Source organism: Paramormyrops kingsleyae, chromosome 1 (assembly GCF_048594095.1).
Source record: "Paramormyrops kingsleyae isolate MSU_618 chromosome 1, PKINGS_0.4, whole genome shotgun sequence".
In the NCBI taxonomy this organism is placed as follows: Eukaryota; Metazoa; Chordata; class Actinopteri; order Osteoglossiformes; family Mormyridae; genus Paramormyrops; species Paramormyrops kingsleyae.
In genome coordinates, this window is record NC_132797.1 from 13,773,179 (window position 1) to 13,791,988 (window position 18,810).

General features: G+C 45.9%; 1 protein-coding gene across 1 annotated transcript in view; it reads right to left on the reverse strand.

Annotated features, from left to right (window-relative positions):
- Window positions 1-18,810, reverse strand: part of otogl (otogelin-like) — a 41,104-nt gene that overhangs the window by 4,859 nt on the left and 17,435 nt on the right. Inside the window, exons 24-51 of the mRNA XM_072710041.1 lie at window positions 17,198-17,305; window positions 16,471-16,609; window positions 14,871-15,005; window positions 14,125-14,271; window positions 13,691-13,810; window positions 12,973-13,089; window positions 11,398-11,554; window positions 10,717-10,743; window positions 10,432-10,599; window positions 8,631-8,909; window positions 8,423-8,540; window positions 7,996-8,075; window positions 6,504-7,264; window positions 5,109-5,286; window positions 4,728-4,870; window positions 4,213-4,236; window positions 4,027-4,119; window positions 3,662-3,851; window positions 3,177-3,394; window positions 2,941-3,082; window positions 2,597-2,782; window positions 2,067-2,279; window positions 1,873-1,977; window positions 1,649-1,756; window positions 1,354-1,455; window positions 1,043-1,147; window positions 595-635; window positions 376-439 (exon numbers count right to left, since the gene is read on the reverse strand). Of these exons, the coding sequence (XP_072566142.1) occupies window positions 376-439; window positions 595-635; window positions 1,043-1,147; window positions 1,354-1,455; window positions 1,649-1,756; window positions 1,873-1,977; window positions 2,067-2,279; window positions 2,597-2,782; window positions 2,941-3,082; window positions 3,177-3,394; window positions 3,662-3,851; window positions 4,027-4,119; window positions 4,213-4,236; window positions 4,728-4,870; window positions 5,109-5,286; window positions 6,504-7,264; window positions 7,996-8,075; window positions 8,423-8,540; window positions 8,631-8,909; window positions 10,432-10,599; window positions 10,717-10,743; window positions 11,398-11,554; window positions 12,973-13,089; window positions 13,691-13,810; window positions 14,125-14,271; window positions 14,871-15,005; window positions 16,471-16,609; window positions 17,198-17,305 (4,268 nt within the window). The remainder of the gene's footprint in view (window positions 1-375; window positions 440-594; window positions 636-1,042; window positions 1,148-1,353; window positions 1,456-1,648; window positions 1,757-1,872; window positions 1,978-2,066; window positions 2,280-2,596; window positions 2,783-2,940; window positions 3,083-3,176; window positions 3,395-3,661; window positions 3,852-4,026; window positions 4,120-4,212; window positions 4,237-4,727; window positions 4,871-5,108; window positions 5,287-6,503; window positions 7,265-7,995; window positions 8,076-8,422; window positions 8,541-8,630; window positions 8,910-10,431; window positions 10,600-10,716; window positions 10,744-11,397; window positions 11,555-12,972; window positions 13,090-13,690; window positions 13,811-14,124; window positions 14,272-14,870; window positions 15,006-16,470; window positions 16,610-17,197; window positions 17,306-18,810) is intronic.

The window sequence follows — 18,810 nt, forward strand, 5'->3', positions numbered from 1 at the left end:
TGACAGGTTACTACCCTAGGGGGAGGCTTACAAGGCAGAGTACTGATATAGAGAGGGTATACACAGGAGAGGCTGGTTATTGATGTAGAGAGGGTATATAGAAGAGAGACTGGGTACTGACATAGACAGGGTATATACAGGAGAGACTGGTTACTGATATGGAGAGGGTACAGGAGAAAGCACTGAAAGGAGGTGAGAAAATGAGAGACCTCTATATATTGAATGACAATGAGGAGTTAATATTACATTATTATGACCTCAACTGATGAGACAACCTTGAATTACAAAATAGCTATTTTAAGTTGTATGACCATTGATTGTTGATGGTCTGATAGATCAGATATTTTCTCATTTTGTCCTTTGCGTGGAACTTACTACAGATGTACTGAGTGCAGCCACAAGTGCTGTCAGTGTTTGGGTCCAGGGTCTGAATTTCACCCTAAGTGCAGAGAGCGAATAACGTCAGGACACACAAGTTGCCTTAAGGCACCATGTCTGTCCTTCTGACAACACATGTATATGACAGGTAAAAGCTGCCACTTCAACAAAATACATGGGGACCAAGCAGTGGCCAATAGACCCAGTGAGACTTACCACCTGGCACAGTGGGGAGGAGTTATTGAGACACTGGCACTCTGTGGAGGTCAAAGCAAACTTAATTAGCCCTTAAATATATGATATTTCCAAAGCTGTGAGGTTTGACCAATCATAACTTAGAAACTGGATAAAGAAAGTTGTAACACACAACGCAGGGTGTAACTTAGCCAAATAGTATAATTACAAGTTTGAACCCCTCTCGAAATTTGTTTCTAGATATCTACCAATGGGGACGCCCCCCCTCCAGGTGGGATAAATCTATGGGGAGGGACATATGTTAATTTCTGGCTATGGACCTGGTGTAACTGACAAGCCCCCAGGACAAGGAAGGTTCCCTGTTATACTGTCGAATTCCTTGTAAATGTCTTGCTGTGTATGGTGTCCTTCCCTCTTTCCCAGCCAAAGCCCTCTTTAGAAGAGTGGCTTTAGATTTTAGATTTCGTACCACATTGCCAGTCCGGGCAGCAACTCCCCGGGACGCTTTTCCTGACCATGGACGTCCCGCTGGCACACTCCAGCGTGGAGGGGGGGCACAAGCTCTCGTCGCACACTGCAAAAGAACCTCACATGTCATCTCGTCACCTTCACAGATCCTGGAATTCCTCGTTTCCCTTTGCCACCCCATGCACTTGGCTGAACCTCTACTCCTGTTCAATCCTCCAACCATTTCCTAGAATATAAACTAGTTCATATCATATTCAAGATGCATTATCGGTTCAGCGTGAACTTGGATACAGTGGTCACGGAGCCTCATACCGCAGTGGTACTGAGGGCAGCACCGGTCCGTGGTGTTGAGATCCACAGCCAGAATCTCTCCATCTTTACACAATGGGATGGGATCAATGCAGGACTCGCACACTGAAAACACACCAAGTCACCCTGAGCACATCAATAACTCAAGCAGCAAGAAATATCAAAATGTCTAAATATAAATGATTCATTTTTAAGTACTCTGGAACAAAATAAATGGGGTATATTTCAACACCACGTGACATGACATGAGTGTCCACAAATGATGACATCAGTAATACAAAGACTGGTTTGCTCTTACCACACAGGAAGGAGAAGCAGCAGGACTTTTCAGCTCTGACTTCCACCAAGAACTGGTCATCCCTGCACTCCGGCATGAGAACTGAGGGACAGGCCTGGGGATCACAGTCTGGGGACGGACAAGTCAGGTGGATGTGGGGAGTCACATGACCATACGAGGATCCCGACAACCGTGAGATTTTGGACATACTGTAAAGCAAGAGTCACAGCCAATGTGACACTGACCACATCTGTACTCAGGGCAGCAGGACAGGGTGCTGTATCCAATCATCAGTTTGTTCCCGTTCTCGCAAGTTGGCACCTCACTCTCACAGATGGTCAGGTTGCATTCTGTAAAGAAGGAAACCAAAATTTTCAAGAAGATGCACAGGAAACGATACAATATGAGATGAGGAGAGAAGCCTGGTCCTAATACTCACCGCAGATCTTTTTTGGGCAGCAGGCCCCCTCCTCCACCACATCGACGACAAACTCGCCTTCCCGCTCACAGAGGGGGGCTGGCATGTCACTGCAGTCGGGCTCTACTGCTGTGATGCTGCCGTTTTCCATGCAGCGGTACAGGCAGCAGCCCTTGTTCGATCCGTTCCACACCTCCCCCACCGCACGGGGGACCCCATCGTTGTCCGTGCAAACTAAAGGGTGGAGAACATGCTACGAATCACAAGAAAGGCATGTTGCCTGATCACGATTATCCTCAAAGAGCCCAAAAAGGAACCTGACGTGTCCACCATTTCATTTTCTCCATCTCATTTCCTCACCACCTTGTAACCAATGTATCCTTCTTAATGTCCTGAGACAAGAACATAATGATACACGAGAGAAGAAAAGCTGAAATCTACACAAGGAGGAAGGTGTGACTCCGGACTCAATATCTGTATTTTTTCACCAAGTCTAAAGCATCAACGCTGGGTCGGCCAAACCCTAAGAGGACCCTTGTGGCGTCACTCACCGCATCTGTCCTCGGTGACACAGAACGCAGAGTCGGCCCGGTGTAGGATGGTCCCGCTCTTGCACACACACTCTTCCCGGATGGAGGAGCAGGTGGATTCCTCGTAGAAGTCCCGGTTCTGGCAGGTTTTGGTCTTGCATGTGTTCACGCATGGATGGTACTCTTTACCTGGGGGGCACTTTAGGGCTTTTGACAGAGAAAACAGATACCATCATCAGACCAGCTCCCACAGGTATCCTGTCTAGCTTTGTAGTCATGAGTCCTCCTTGCTGAGCCGTTATCCCCTGGCGGTCCAAGACTCAGAAGCCTTCTGACAATAGTTCTGCTAAATGAATATCACTTACGGCAGAAGTCGTGAGTCCTCCAGCTGATGCAGATGTTGTGTGTATAACAGATGGCTACATATGCAGCAAGGAAGTCACACTCGTGGTCTTTATAATGTAGGTCACCGGCCCAAATCTTGTCGCAAAACTGTTCTGGGGAAACCTTTGTGAGGAATGCGAAAAATAAGACCATTTGAGACAGCCGATTCCCAGATGACTTTCAGTCAGTGGTTTGATGAAATTCAGGGAAGGCCTACCTTCCTATGGCACTCAGAGAACGGCCTCCGGTTCAGCATCTGAAAGCACTTGGTGCAGTTGCCTGTGGTGCAGTTGTCTCCCACCCGGCGGAAGTAGCCCATCTCCTCAGAAGTGTCTACCATCCAACTATGCAGGAACACGGGGATATCCTCCACGTCCCTCACCACCGTGCCATTCGGGAGCTTCAGGTCATCTGCTGGGTTCCCGTCGCAGCAGCCTGCGGACCAATCATCACTGAGACCTCCATAACACTAGGGGGCGACAGCACCATCGCATGACACTGACTCAGAGGAAGGGGAAAGTACTGAGGTACTACTATAAAACTGCAAAAAATACCGATATAATGCTTTACAATCTAAGGTTTTTAAAGCCATCACGAAAATAAGCAACTACCAACGATGTTTAGTCTAACCATTTGTAACTTTTAAAGATTATTGGTTTGAGAGCACACTAGTGTGACATACTTTAAGCTCCAGGTCCTTACCACAAAGTCCACGTGTGCCAGTGGTAATGTTTGGCCGACCGCTGTACTGCAGGACTATGATTCCTGTGCTGTGGTACCATTGGATGCTGACTCCTCCAGGGGTGTGGATGACATACATAGTCCCAGTGTCATCAATGTGCAGTTTCTGCCTTGTGAAAGGCAGCCGTGCGTTGATGAAGTTGACAGACACCTTGATATCAAGCCAGGGAAGAAAATACTTGAAATGAATTGTGAAGGTTTCATAACAAAACCCCTACATGGTCTTGCCTTTGTTGGCAGATAATAAGGACCGCCTTGAAATGCTATTTAAGCATTTTGTGGGAATCTTATTTACAGTTTCTTGCTCACAGAAGGGAGTCAATCACCTTTCTCTCCAGCCGATTAATCATGATCCTGTAGGAATGAGTAGTGATGTTGAGCTTCTTAAAGCAGAGCCCCAAGGTGCCACCTGTGGAGGTCTATAGACAGGAAGTCAATGGCCAACACTCATGGAAGTAAGAACAAACTTCATGCTGAAGGCGATACATGCAAACAAAAAAACAACCACTTACAGGACGTCGGATGGAGTTGACGCTCTGAAAAATAAACAAAACATGATAAATCCTTTGCTAATCCATGAAACATTAAGATTACATTACATTACAGATTACAGGCAATTGCCAGGTTCAAGGGCGTAACTTTGGCTGGAACATTGGGGGGGTCGAGGTCTCCACCCACTACAGGGGAAACATGATTATTGGGGGGGTTATATTGGCTGGATCTGATTATAACCCCCCTGGAAATTACGCCCATGGCCAGGTTACGAATGAGATGTGTTTAAGTCGAATTTGTTGGTAAGTCAGGACAATAATAATAATACAATACATAATGATACTAATAATAATATAGTATTAAAAAGTAAGTACATATGGTACTGTACTATACCCAGGGACTGCCTGTACATATCCTGTTGTGAAGCGGTATGAGCGTCACACAAGGAATGCAAAATACTGAGGAATTTAGGGTAAAGCAACGTGGGCGGCGGAAACTTTCATTGACCATGTAGAAATTTAGAGTCCAATCTTACCACACTGGTTGGACACTTCTCAATGTGGCCCACAATATTTTCTCTGGGAAGATGAACCAGAATGTAGGATCCATTGTCATACAGGGCCACGTTGTTGCCATCGAAGGTAATTACTCTCAGGTCCGAAATTACTGAGCAGCGACCTGTCATTGAAAATAGGTCAACAAGTCAAATCAACAGTGGAGAATCTAATGCAAGAAGACCTTTAGTGAAGATGCCTTTTTCATGATAGCAATGATCTGCAACACTACAGGTTCAAAAATGTTAACAGGTTCAAAAGGCTCTGAACCAAAGAAAATGCATCATATCTGTACATTTGATCATTGATCATCACATAATAATGACACTGGCAATTCAATTTCTTTGGATGCAGGTTCTTACAGGGACACTCCCACTGTGGACAGCAGTTGTCCCGATTGGTCTGGACAGCCATGCCCAAAAGGCCACAGTTGGGCTGAGACACGTTGAAGCGGCAGTGCAGTGAAGCATTGTGGAACATCAGCTGGCCATTGAAGCAGATGTACTCACTGCATTCGTCCACACGATACGAATACGGTGGCTGAGAAGGGGAAAAAAAAATTACAAAATGTTCATTGCTATTACACGCTGTTCCTAACTGATTTATATGTCTAACATTCATACAATGTTGGTTTCTTTCCCAATTTTTTGGTGTTCTACTGCATACCACACCAGAATCTGAAATGTGTTTTCATCAAGAATCTGAGCCCTCCTTGTCGGATTTATTAAAAACCGTTAAGAAAATGTAGACTTGTAGAAATGTAAACCCATACCAGTGGCTGTTTACACTGAAGGATCTCCAAGTTTGTGCTTATATGATACTCCAGCTAAATTTACAACCTGGCAGCCTGGCAGCTTACATCAAAATCTGCCATCTTCACCGCCAGCCCAGAATAATGTCCGTCTTAACTAATGTTGTTTGTCTGTAACCCGACTGCCCATAATTTACAAAGAGCAGCTCTGATGGTGTTTTCTGAGTAGCGCTCCGATACCCAGCTACCACATTCCTGCCTTATCTTCGCTGGCATATCTAAGGGGCCATTTCTTTCCAAATGAGATTTATTAGATGGGGACCAGCCAGGACCCTTCAACACAGAGACCATTCTGAAGATTTACAATCAAATCCAGACGTGCCTGAAGGTTTCCAAAGCCACCTCTGCTTCGGCCATTCCTGCATTAGACATCGAAACCTGTCCATGTTGCACGAATTATGTTGTGCACCTAAAACACACTATTATAATTTAACTTGAAAATTCAACTTTTAAATTGCTGCGCCAGGTGGCCGTGTGTTTACGGAAAAGGTCAGTGTGAAACATTCCGGGTTCAAATCCCAGGAGGGGATCCTCTGATCCTGCAGCTGGATGACATTATTTTTGTTTTATTAACATTTAATCTATAATGGCTTTTATTTATTTGTCCAATCAAACCTTTCTTGGAGTAATTTATATATTACACACCTCAAGTAATAACACAGCACTAGAGCACCAGTGCCTCTCCTCTTTGTTACCTGCTGCACGCCTAATAGAAAATATTAAAAAAGCTAAAAAATACTGAGCTGCACATATTTATGTATGATGTATTTTGCCTATAAATGTATAAAACAATTCAGTATCGTCAAGATTCTATCATTGGTTATACTATTGGCCCTGTTGTAATTCCTCTGGTTTCACAGTGTGCCGTAGCTCTGTGAAAGTGTGAAGGATGCATCATTAAGCGTAGAGGAAGCTATGAATCATGAACATCTGTGTACAGACTCACAGTGCAGGGGGCGGTTGGCAGCAGAAACGGAGGGAGCCCTGTGGTCAAGCTGACCGATTCTGGTGTAGTGACAGGAGATGTCGCCGTGGATATGATGCCAGTTGTGGGCTGGGTGGTTGTCAACTCAGAAAGTGTCGGGGTGGGACGAGGAGGGGTGGCCTCCAGGGTCGTAGGGCTAGTCTCCGTGGTCTCTGGAGGCGTAGGAGTGGTCGTGTCAGGAGGAAGGCTAGGTGAAGGAGTCATGGCTTTCATGGTGGTGGGAGATGGAGTAGTCCTCAAGACAGCTGTTGATGATGGAGCTGTCACATGTTTGGTGCTCGTCATGGGAACTGTACTGGCACTGGTCGGCTCCTCGGTGGACCTGGTGGTCAAAGCCCGTGTACTGGGAGGCGCTGTGGTAGAACGGACTGAGGGCTGTGGGGCAATACTGGGCGGAGCCACGGTGACAGGTTCACTCGTCATGGCAGCTGGAGGCATGGTTGCAGTGAGTAGCGGGTGAATAGTCACCCCGTCCGTTACGGCGGATGTGACAGGACCGTGGGTGGTGGAGGGGGGTGATGACGTCATCAGGGAGGTGAGGGTGCTAAGGGGCATTGGGGTGGAGGTGGCAGGTGGCACAATGATGGTGGTGCGCGTGGTTGTTGGGAATCTGGTAGTACGGGGTTCAGTCACTGTGCTGGGTTCTGTAGTGGGAGCTGTTGTGGTTCTGTTGGATCTCGTCACATACATATAAGGGGTTGGTGTTGGTGGTAGGATGATGCCTGAACACATAAAAACATACATTTACTCACTGTTTTATTAAACGTCTATGGTATGACCAAACAAACTCAAAAGGCAATATTATGATTACACTAGTTTTCCCATGAAACTTCCCTGCCATTTGTAAATACACTACATGGCCAAAAAAAAAGTCTCCTTTCGAATTTTTCGTTGGGCTGCCTTTAGCTTTGATTATGGGGCACATTTGGCATGGCATTGTTTCCACAAGCTATTCAATTCTCACCAAGATCCTGTATTGACAAGCGAGTTGAACCACCCCATAAAGCCTCCTTCAGCACATCCCAAACACCTTCAATGAGGCTACGGTCACAACTTTGTGGTGACCAAGTCATGCGTGAAAATGATTCCTCATGCTCCCTGAACCACTCTTTGACAATTCGAACCCAATGAATCTTGGCATTCTTGTCCTGGAATATGCCCATGCCAACAGGGAAGAAAACAATCCATTGATGATCGGTGGAGGTGTTGATGATGATGAGGTGTTGAATGATGATGGATGGAGGTGTAACCTGGCCAGTAGATTCAGGTACTCAGCTGACTTCCCTTTATTGCCGCATAATGTTGCTGAGCTGTAATAATGATCCAGTCATTGGCTCTTAAAGTATTTGCTGATATAAATTCAAATGGTGACTTTTTTTTGGCCGGGCAGTGTAGCTACACATCCACAATACAGATAAATAGTATTAAATATTATGGATTAAGGAATACTCACAGTCCTCTCTGTAGACACATCTTCTTGTAACCTCATCGAGGATCATGTTTTTCGGACACCGCGGAAAGCAGCCTTCCACCCTGCATAGGCCAGCATGCATTTTCCAGATGAAGAATGTACTGGGATCCACTGCCTTCCCTTCTTTACCTGCCCTGTGCTGCTACATTCACTGTCCACCACTCTCAGCACATCTATGTGGTTACATCCTGCTTGCAATGCAATTAGTTTCTCTGATCTATAGATGCATCTCATCAAGACTCAGTGCCTTTTACAAACTTCTACATCAGTATCGAAGGTGGTGCTCATTTAAGCTACATTCCAAAACCAGGGTCCAATGGTAAACTCAATAATGCTTTGGGGTCAACTTAACTTATCTGAACACCTTTATCCTTGTGGAACTCTGTCACCATACGGTCACATCACTTACGGTGGCAGGAAGCGGCATTGTGAGGCTGTGGGGTCGCTGCAGGTCTTCAGACATGGGCTGGAGCACGCATGGTACTTCCATTCACACATGATCCGGTAAGGGATCACAAAACTGCTCTCTGGATGAAAGGGTCACCAAATGAAGCCGAACTTCAACCACGATGGTCAGCATATAACCTCAACCTGTCGCCAATGACCGACTCACCTACCTTCGAGCATGAAGCTACTGATTTGCCTGAAGTGCTCTGAGTGGTCGTAGGCCATGGCGCGAATGCCGCTGGGGCTGAGGGTGAGGAAGATGCCCTTCTGACCATACAGCTCAAAGGAGGACAGGCTCGGCAACCATAGGCCCTGGTGGTGGACAAAGGTGCCCCTTTGGCGGAAGTCCTCGGTCCCGCTCCAGCGCTCCAGTCTCAGCGAGAGCCTCCCCGTCACACACAGGAAGTAGTTGGGCCTCTCAGCAGACTCCAGGGACACCATGGGCACGCCTATCAGAAGGGGATAGGGAGAATAAGGGACTAGACCCAAGTGAAATTGAGGTACGCCTTCAGAGAACATCCACTGCAGAGTCGTGCCAACTATGTAAACAAAACAAGTTGGCTTCCTTAGGCATGAATATATCAACTGCTGCCTGGGATGTCAAGACTAAAGATCTGAGTGCCAAGGTGTGAGAAAAGCCCTTCAGTCCTCCTGAGCTACTACTGCTTGCCTGGGACTGTAGACAGCAGAACGTTATACCATGACAGACCCTCTGTACCGGACCACAAGTCATAATCCAGCTTGCAACAAGTGGTGGAGGGTCTTTTGTGAAACCTAGGAAACGCTCAGAGTTTGGGTCGCCGCCGAGCGGGAAGCTCCTTTCCTCGTAAGCCGCTTTAATGAAATGGCGACACGTTCTCAGTATCCCGCCCGAAGCACGACCGCCACGTGGCGAGCCATCACTTATCGGGTGTGAGCCGAGGCCGGTCAGGGGCTTACCTCGCCGTAGTGACTGAATGACCCCCCTCTTATTATGTAGCATTTTATCATTATTCCATTTGAATATGGCAATTGTGTGGCGATATGACAGAGCCTGCCTCTCCATAATAAAGCACCGGTAACAGGAGCAGGACTTTAGCTGGGTTAATCTGCCCTGCATGGCATAGGGTTACCTGCAGGGATTGTTGCGCTTAATGCATTGCATTGTAAGCCCCTGCAGAGGGGGGGGGGGCTGGTTGTTGTATCAATTAATAAGCACAAGGGAGTGACTATGGGGCCTTCGCTCCACAATCCCCTCTGCCCATGTCCACCGTCAGCCACTCACCTGTGAAGCACCACAGAAACTCGAAACGTGCCCTAATATCTGACCCCGGTCTTTCAGGGTCACGGAGGGGTGCAAGTCGATATGGGAGCAGGGGCATATGGATTTGGATGGGTTACGTTTGCCAGTAGAACTCTCTAGATAAACACTGTGCATGAGAGGGGACTGACCTAAAATATCTTGTGAATCTCTGCAGTTCGACGCTGGCGAGTGAGTTCCTTGTAACCCCAACACCCTGCCACTGGTCCACCCTGCTACCCTGACACTCATCAAATGGGTGAGAGTGTCATGAAGAGTCTGAACAACTGAACAATGGCGGACAGAATATGTGATACTGTCGACTGGAAGGTGAGCTCATAGTAAGAGTGAAAGCTAGCAGACGTGGGAAAGGTGGAGAGCTTGGGATCGTACTTTACACATCCAAAGAAGAGACCAGCAAAGAATGTTATAAAAACCCCAATGAACTGAATGTTTAATTAGATTTTTAATTAAATTTCTAACTAAATCCACTAAGATCCAAAGATGAGAAATATTGCAGGAATTCGATGAGGAGTATTGTAAAAAGTGGTTTAAATATCAGCATGGCAGCCCTCAGTGTTTCAGTGTTTCCAACATGGTGTGCTGACTCATTATTATAGCATCTTATTTACTAAATGAGTAACTGTGAACATAAACCGTCATCATCGCGGGTGTGGCCGCAATGCACTCACGAGACAGCTTGTCCTTGTAGAGGCCCACCGTGACCATGAAGTTGAAGAGGACTCCACCCTGGGCACTGGGCTTGGGAAGAGAGAACACCTCTCCACTGGTCAAGTTGGCCCCAATCACCGTGTCATTGAATGCAGCATTCGAGAGGACGTAAGGCCCCTCTCCCAGCTCTGAAACAGAGGCGCCATGCACCGGATCAAGGAAAAGGTACCGACTGTCAAAGCAGCAAACTGAACATCCCCTTTGATTCCACACATTGACAAAATAGCAGATTTAAATGTACATACCTTGATTGTAGTATTCGCAGTCGTATGCTGAAATGGATAAAGCACATTTACTTAATGGTTTCTAGCAGTCAAAGCGTACAAATATAGCTCTGGAAAAAATTAAGAGACCACAGCAGTTTTCAGTTTCACTCATTTCTCAATTTATGGGTATGCGCCAGTGTAAAATATAGTCCTGCTTCTAAGAGCCTGTTATGAACTGTCCCAGCAGTGCACTTCACACCACTTAATGTTTCCCATTATTTTTGAAGGTCACTTGAGGTCATCCTCCGATTCATGAGAAACTGGCGGATAAGTTGACAGTCATCTCTGGCATTAGAAAGTTGCTCCTGCCCTCTGCCTGGCTGGTTTCTGGTTATTGCCAGTGTCTCCTGCTTGGCCTTGTTCCTGTGTACTGCTGTCTTAGAACCTTTGAGCCTGGAAGCAGCCCGCCTTGCAGTGTAGCCTACTGCCAGCAGAACCAGGAATAAACCAGAATTTAAAAATGCAGATTTTTTTAAAATATAGAGTGGTCTCTTCATCTTTCCAAAGTTGTATATACATGCATTTGCTTTATGTAATATGATTGATACCACTGTAAACCAGTTCACCCAGAACTCAACAAGAACTTTCTTATCGGCCTTTCTAATAAATGAAGGGTGGGTTTCCTGCCTCCGTGAGCCCTTCAGGTGAATCCATACTCACAGCACACAGTGGGAGACCTCCAGTGAACGGTCACGCCCTGCTGGCAGCATTTGTGGGCATAGGCAGCGATGCTGGTGCACAGACACTCGCAGTCGCCGCCCCGGTTGCAGTTGCATGTGTCCGTCAGGCAGTTCTTGTAGAACCACGTCACATCCACCTGCGGGGGGCCAGGGGATGTTATGTATAGGAGTGGCCATTGTCAGCGGACGATGAATAATTGATCACAGTAAGGGGACATCGTTGTCAGAAATGCAGGTCAAACCATCCAACTGTAGCCTATTTTGGTCAACATAAATTATTCAGATTTTTAATTCATATTCTTCAGTTGTTGGCATCACGGTAATATAAACTGAAACTGCACCAAGATCTTACATGACCTTCCATGTCAGTATATTTGCCCCTTAAATGTCAAAATCCTAATTAATATTTAAACTTCCTTCACTGACGGTAAGTTATATTAAAGATACTGTAGTTAGGCTCGAAGAAAACAACTCATACACGTTCCCACCAAGCCTGGAGAAAGAAAGCTTTGAACACCCAAAGGGATTAAAAAAAAATTCAATAAGAAGTGCAATGAACCTGTCAGTGACCGATTACATGCAATAATCCAACCGCCATAAACTTCGACGTCTTGCTTGCATGTTGTGTCCAAGCTGATGCAACAGCACCATCTAGTGGATACATCTATGTGGTATTTTATTTCACTACTTTTCCATGTCTTCTCCTGGAGTTTCTCAGTTATAAATCCTCTGGCATACTCATGCTATATACTTATATTAGGAGTGTAACGGTACACGGGCCTTTCGTATGGGTCTATCGGTACGCATATGTACCGAACTATTGTAGCAAATACGGAACTTTTGTATTTTTCCCCCGAGCAACATTCGGAAAGCGACGGATGAAGCCGCGCGGCTATGCGGCTATGCATGCGCGTGTACGTCGTAATGTGAAGCATGTAATGTGAATATAAGCACATCGCAGGTATTTTTTGCTGCACCATAAAGGATAATTATTTTGTTATGCTTTGCATTTTTGAGACAATATTTGTGTTGCACAGTTCGAATATGAAGCTGAAAGCTGCTAATGTGAATACAGAATGTGAATACAGTACAGATCAGTACAGTTGATTTTCTAAATGTGCACCTTAATGGATAATTATATTATAATATTTATTTTGATTTACTTTCAAGAAAATGTAAGTTTTTTTTAGTAGGGTGCAGCAGTACTGAAACTTTTTATTTATGAACGAGTCATACTTTGTTCAGTAAGCCACTGTATAATAAAGAAAAGAAGCAATTTGAGTTTTGTTTCTTTTACCCCATACTGTACCGAAAACATACCGAACCGTGATTTTTGTGTACCGTTACACCCCTAACTCATATCATATACTCATATCATGTCATCAGCTCATTTTAATCTCTCCTCCACCACATAATGAGGGTATGCGTTTCAGCTGTAAAAGAACTCGGCTCAGAAATGAACAAAGTAAACAACTGGTAGGTACAGCATCTCGGCTCAAAGCAAGTCAGCTTTTGGTGGCCTTTGCGTAGGCGATGAAGTGCCCATTGTACCAACCACATTGTGACAGGGAGCAAAGACGTCGCTGTACAGAACGGCGCATTCTCTCTTGGCGTACGGCTGCCGGTTGAGGTCTCCTTCGCACGGCCTCTTCACCACGAAGTCACTTTCACACTAGAGGGAGAGATGGGGGTTAGATTGCTTTGCTAAGGTGAGATCTCATTTCACATGAAATAGCACACGGCACAGCTGACAGACGGACGGTTCACCAGAGCTACCAGTTTAAGGCCAAAAAATTAGTCTTGCCAGTGAGCATGAGCTAACCTGGGCTGTAGCCTAGGGCCCCTAATTGTAAGGGGCCCCAAATTTGTTTTTCTGGTTGTTACAGTAGCATTTTATGCTGATGGTAGGGCTCCAACAATAACTTTACTCCAGGGGCCACAACCTCCCTGTCTGCCCTGCCACAAAGCCAACACCAGAAGTAACCAGCAGGTAGAGCGCTAAGAACCCATGGTGCTGATAGGAAATGGATTCATACAGGGTGACTGATGCCTACAGAGAGGATGATGGTCCAGGCCCCCGTTTGTTATGGCTGCAGGGACAAAACTGACTGCTCAGTGGGGCTGTACGAGTTCAAACTTGCATGGCGCAAGGGCAACCAAAGACACTGGTGTGTCACGCTCCAAACAACAGGTATTTCCATGCCCAGCAGGAGGCATGCCAAGGTGAAGGAGTCCAAGGAATGACCGCTGGCTGCAAAGGCTGGAGCCGGTACCTGGCCAAGGGCCCAGCTGTCTCCGAAGCTCTGGGGGTTGCTGACCTCCATGTGGCTGGAAGTGGTCATGTCATTCACTGTGACTGTGTCAAAGTTTCCGCACATCCCTGTCAGCTGACCCTAAATGTGCAAAGAGATTATTTACATATGTAGCCAGACAGCTGTAGACTAGAGGACCTGTGTTTTAGAACCAGGAGTGGTTCTAGGATTTTTTTTAAGTTGAGAGGCACAAGAGGGGCCATAATTCATACAGAGATGCCGACTTTTGAGTGACAAGGGAAGGGGCAATCCGGAGGCACCCCTGTTGCCCCGGTCCCATGTACACCCCAGGTTCGAATCAGCTGGGTTTAATGTCGGAGCCTAGGTGAATTTTGTAAATAGAAATGTAAATATAAATGGTGCTGGGGGGGGGGGGGGGGGTAGTGGTGTTCCACCTTCCACTGAGGCCCGGCACGGATGTGCACGGTGGTCTTTTTGTCCCACAGAATGGTGATCTCCTGCTTGGGGAAGTGCACCACCGTGTAGTAGCCGGCCCGCCACAGATGGAACTCATAGCCTTTCCCCACCACTGTGGAGGAACTCTGGAAGAACAGTGGACCAGGAGAGCTTTATGCTCAGTAATAGTGAAAACACTTTGCATACATTTGGTGTATGATGCAAAACTAATAAATGCTGAACTGACATAATGGCCAAACTAGATCAGAGTAGCGTAGATAAGTAGAGTAGAGTAGAGTAGCATACAGTAGATAAGTAGAGTACAGTAGAGTAGTGTAGAATACAGTAGATAGATAGATAGATAGATAGATAGATAGATAGACAGATAGATGGATAGATAGATAGATAGATAGATAGATAGATAGATAGATAGATAGATAATCATTTATATATTCATTACATAGATACTGTTCATACATTCATAACATTCCAGAATCGATAACCAGTTAATTCTTACTGGGTAACATTTTTAAAATAGAATGAAACTTGGAGGAGGCCTTCTCCAATTTTTTCACCACCTTTCTAGCAGAAGCCTTGGTTCCTGGTTACGTAAGGGAACCTGATATGACACCCAGGTAAAAGTGAGGATAGAGCACACCCCAACAACGCTAGTCCCAACACCCAGGCTGGCCGCCGCCCCTCGTCCCACACACCGGACCCCAGGGCCACCATGGGACTCACTAACCGGCTTTCCTGAGCTGTCGCTGAAGTAGATCTTTGTGAGGCCCACGTAGATCACCAGATATTTCATGCAGATGATGCCGCTGTCGTAGCAGTCCTTGTTCTGCGTGGTGATGGAAATCTCAGTGTCGTTGATGCTCTGAAACGACAGGATGCCATTATCACACAGGAATGACTTTCTGTGAGCAAGATTAATATATTTTGTGTATATATTTACTATGCTTATTCTGTATTGAGGCTTGTGGACATGGTGGTACAGCTTTTGGCTTGGAGCTCCTGAAGGGATCCTGCCAGCTAATATTGAAGCCGGTGGTGACCCCTCCCCCTACAGCACACCAAAAAATGGGGGAGGGGCAAGCTGGGGTTGTTGTCTGGGCGTCAATCTACTATAGATTGTGTGCTGGCTAAGTCAATTAAAGTCTTTTCTGTCCCTAAGTTAAGATTTTAAAATATTACGTGACTTGTTTGATTATCAACTGAAAGAGGCTTTTGTATGAAAGGGCCTAGAACTTTATCTCGCAACTTTGCATTGTTCAAAGGCTCATAACTTTAAAAGGGTATGAAAGAAACATATAGGGGAACCATTCCATGGATTGTAAAAGCACTCTTCAGGAACGCTAATCAAAAAAGGCTTTAAAGTTGTCATTTTTTGGTGAAACGTGCACCACGTCCAATACTTGGGTCAAGTACAATGGCGCCTACAGCACTAAGAGCAGGCATTCCTGCAGCTCCAGTGTGCTCCTTAGAGGATCGCTGCCCTTTAAAGCCCACTTTTCAAAGGTAACCAGAGTCCACCACAGGCTCTCTTCACAGATTGAATAAGCGGCTTTAATTAAGGGAAAGAATCAATTTTAAAAAGATCAGGCAAGCTCTAGATTCCCAGTGATGGGCAGCTGCAGTCTGCGGTGGGTGATCCCGCTGCCAGCCCATTTGCATGCCTCCACGTTTTGTCCGGGAGGAACGTGCGGCGCAGAAGTGCCATCCTCCCAGAGATCGGCCAACTTGAAAAGGGGGTCTAGGGGGGCCAAGCCCAGGGTCTGGGAAGAAAGCAACTGGGAGGCTGGCAGGAACAAGTTGGCCTTTGTATGGTGTGTCGCCTCTGCCCTGTTTGTCCAGTAGATCTGACATTTGCTTGGGTTGCATTACAGCAATCCTGTTCTAATTAAAAAAAACGCTTCTGATTTTCCCAAGATTAGGGGCTTTGAGACTGGCCACGGATCTGCTTTCCAGAGATCCGATCCGGCCCCGCCTGAGAGAAGCTTTAAGGACCGGGACTGCAGGGGTTTGCCTCAGGGAAAGGTGGGGGGGTCGGGTTTTGGAAAGGGGTAAGCCCCCCCCCCCATCAATACAGAAGTCCCGGATTAATAAGCATTCCGCCTTTGTTCCTCTAAATACCATCTCAGATAAAGGTTTAGCCAAGCACCGATCTCTTGACCCCCCCACAGGGCCACTGTTACTGATGATTGAGCGATAAACACAGCAAAGCCCAAAGCCGCAAAGTCCCCTGCATCTATACGTGCACCTAGTCAACGCATCTACATCAACCCATGTGAAGTGTTTATTTATTGTGGTATTATTTAATACTCAGGCAGAAGCGCCCCTACCTTCACTAAATACACCTGGCAGTTGCTGACATAATCGTACTCCAGTCCGTCGAACGTGTGGTAATGGCGGTCGCTGTACGCAGTGCAGACCCCCGGGCAGGGGTAATAGGTGCAGTTAAAAAAGCCGCGATGGCAGGTGCTGGAGAGAAGAGGCAACAGAACAGGGGCATCACATGTCACGCTCGGAGTCAGCGGAGCTGCAGGAGAGGACCTTGCTGCGGTTTTTTGAGCTGAGCATCAAGGTCCTAATCAGAATCAGCGACATGGGAAAACATTAAGGCTTAAAAAAAATGGGTTAAACATAAAAATACTGGCTTCTAATGGAGAGGTGACATTTAATCCCTTCTTTGAAGAGTGATGAAGCATAATCTCTAGAGCAGTGTTTCCCAACCCAGTCCTCAGGGACGCGCAGACAGTCCATGTTTTTGCTCTCTCCCAGCTCCCTAAAAAATGTGGACTGTCTGACAGGGAGCTGGGAGGGAGCGGCTGTGGGTCCCCGTGGATCGGACTGGGAAACACTGCTCCGGATCAATTGGCTACCACCATGTTTTAAGGTGGTATCCAATGCACATTGCATCTAGTGGCAATATTCCCAGTGTCCTCCTGTCACCTTCTGGGTGCTGAATTGTGAGAGGCACCCCAGGACACTGTATATTACCGAGGGGGAGTGGAGCAGAATCGTTAGCCTGATCATCACACCTACCAAAGCTGGCAGAGTCATGCATACCATTTGGAGCACGGTGTGGACACCACTTCCCCAGGCAGATACTCCAACCCCAGCCAGGCACACGGACAGTTCTCCGGGTAGTAGCATTCTCCATTGTGTCTTACTAGCCTTTGGAAAAGGAGAATTTTTAAACATGAGATGCAAATGATTAGCTTAGGCCCTTATAGGAAATGAATGTCCTGAGTTTAGTTAGCTTGACTGGCTAATGATTGCCCAAAAAATCAAATAAAATGTTTTTTTGAGGCCTCTCTGGCAGGGCTTTTAAATAGTAATAGTTTTAAACATATTTGTAATGCATTGTTGCAGGAAGTTTCAAATAAAAAGAATGAAACGAACATTTTCTCAAGTACAATTACAATGGAACACTTATTTTCACATATACTGTATTGCCCTCCTTTTTCACACACACACACACACACACACACACACACACACACACACACACAGTTGAGAATGGAGCTTGGGGGCCGAGCACAGGGTCAGCCATTGAACTGCCCCCCCGGACCATTTCTCAAACAAGTTTACCATGAGTTCAATCGTTCACCTTTTGGTATTTTGCTTAAGTCCTGCCTTTTGGTACTTTTTAAAGTAATAATATTCAGTACGCAGCAAATCATCACTGACCCTAACAAGCAGGCCTCTTCATATAGCACAGTGTTTCCGATCCGGTCCTTGGGGACCCATAGACAGTTCACGTTTTGCTCCCTCCCAGCTCCCTAAAAATGTGAACTGTCTGGCAGGGAGCTGGGAGGGACCGGCGTTGGGTCACCAGATTGGGAAACACTGGTATATCGAATTGGCAGCCTGGTATATCGAATGGGAAAGCATTGATTGGCAACAGGGTTTCCCAACTATGAAAACACAGAAGCAAAGATATTCAAACTGTGGGGAACTGTATGGGGGGTTTGATGTGGGGGCAGACCTATAATTGAAACTGCAGCCTTTAGAAGTATTAAAAATGATGTGAACACATTTTATGCCTGCACACAATATATGGTGCTAGTTAATTGGCAAATTAATTTAAAGATGTAAAATAGATTGGCACCACATACTGAATATGTTGCTCAGTTAATAGCTACATACTTGGAGGAACCATATAGAATTTTATAGCTGCCGGTAGTGTTAAAAGAAAATGTGACAGCAAAGCAACAACGAAAACAAGCAAAAACAGAAAATATGATGAGGCTTATCTGGAATACAGTTTTACTTCAGTTATTGTCGATAGAGAGGGACGGCCTTTTTGCGTGGTTCGCGCCTGTGTCTTGGCTAATGACAGTCTGTAACCAACCAGATTAAAACCACAGTGATAAAACACTGACACCTTCTTGGAAAAATCAAAAGACTTCTTTCAAAATAAATCACACGAATTTGAGGAACAGAAAAGGTCAATGACCTGGATGGCAGAGCAAGAAAACAGGTACATCCTGCAAGGTAAAGTTTGTGTGTGTGTGTGAGCGGGTTTTCCTGTCCTTATGGGGACACAATGTCCCCATAACGTGATAAATATATGGTTTTTTTCCCTTATGGGAAAACTCTATTTTATAAAAATCGGTGACTGCTATGAAAAAACTAAAAATGCAAAAACTCTTGTATTTTGTTAGGTTACTTATGGT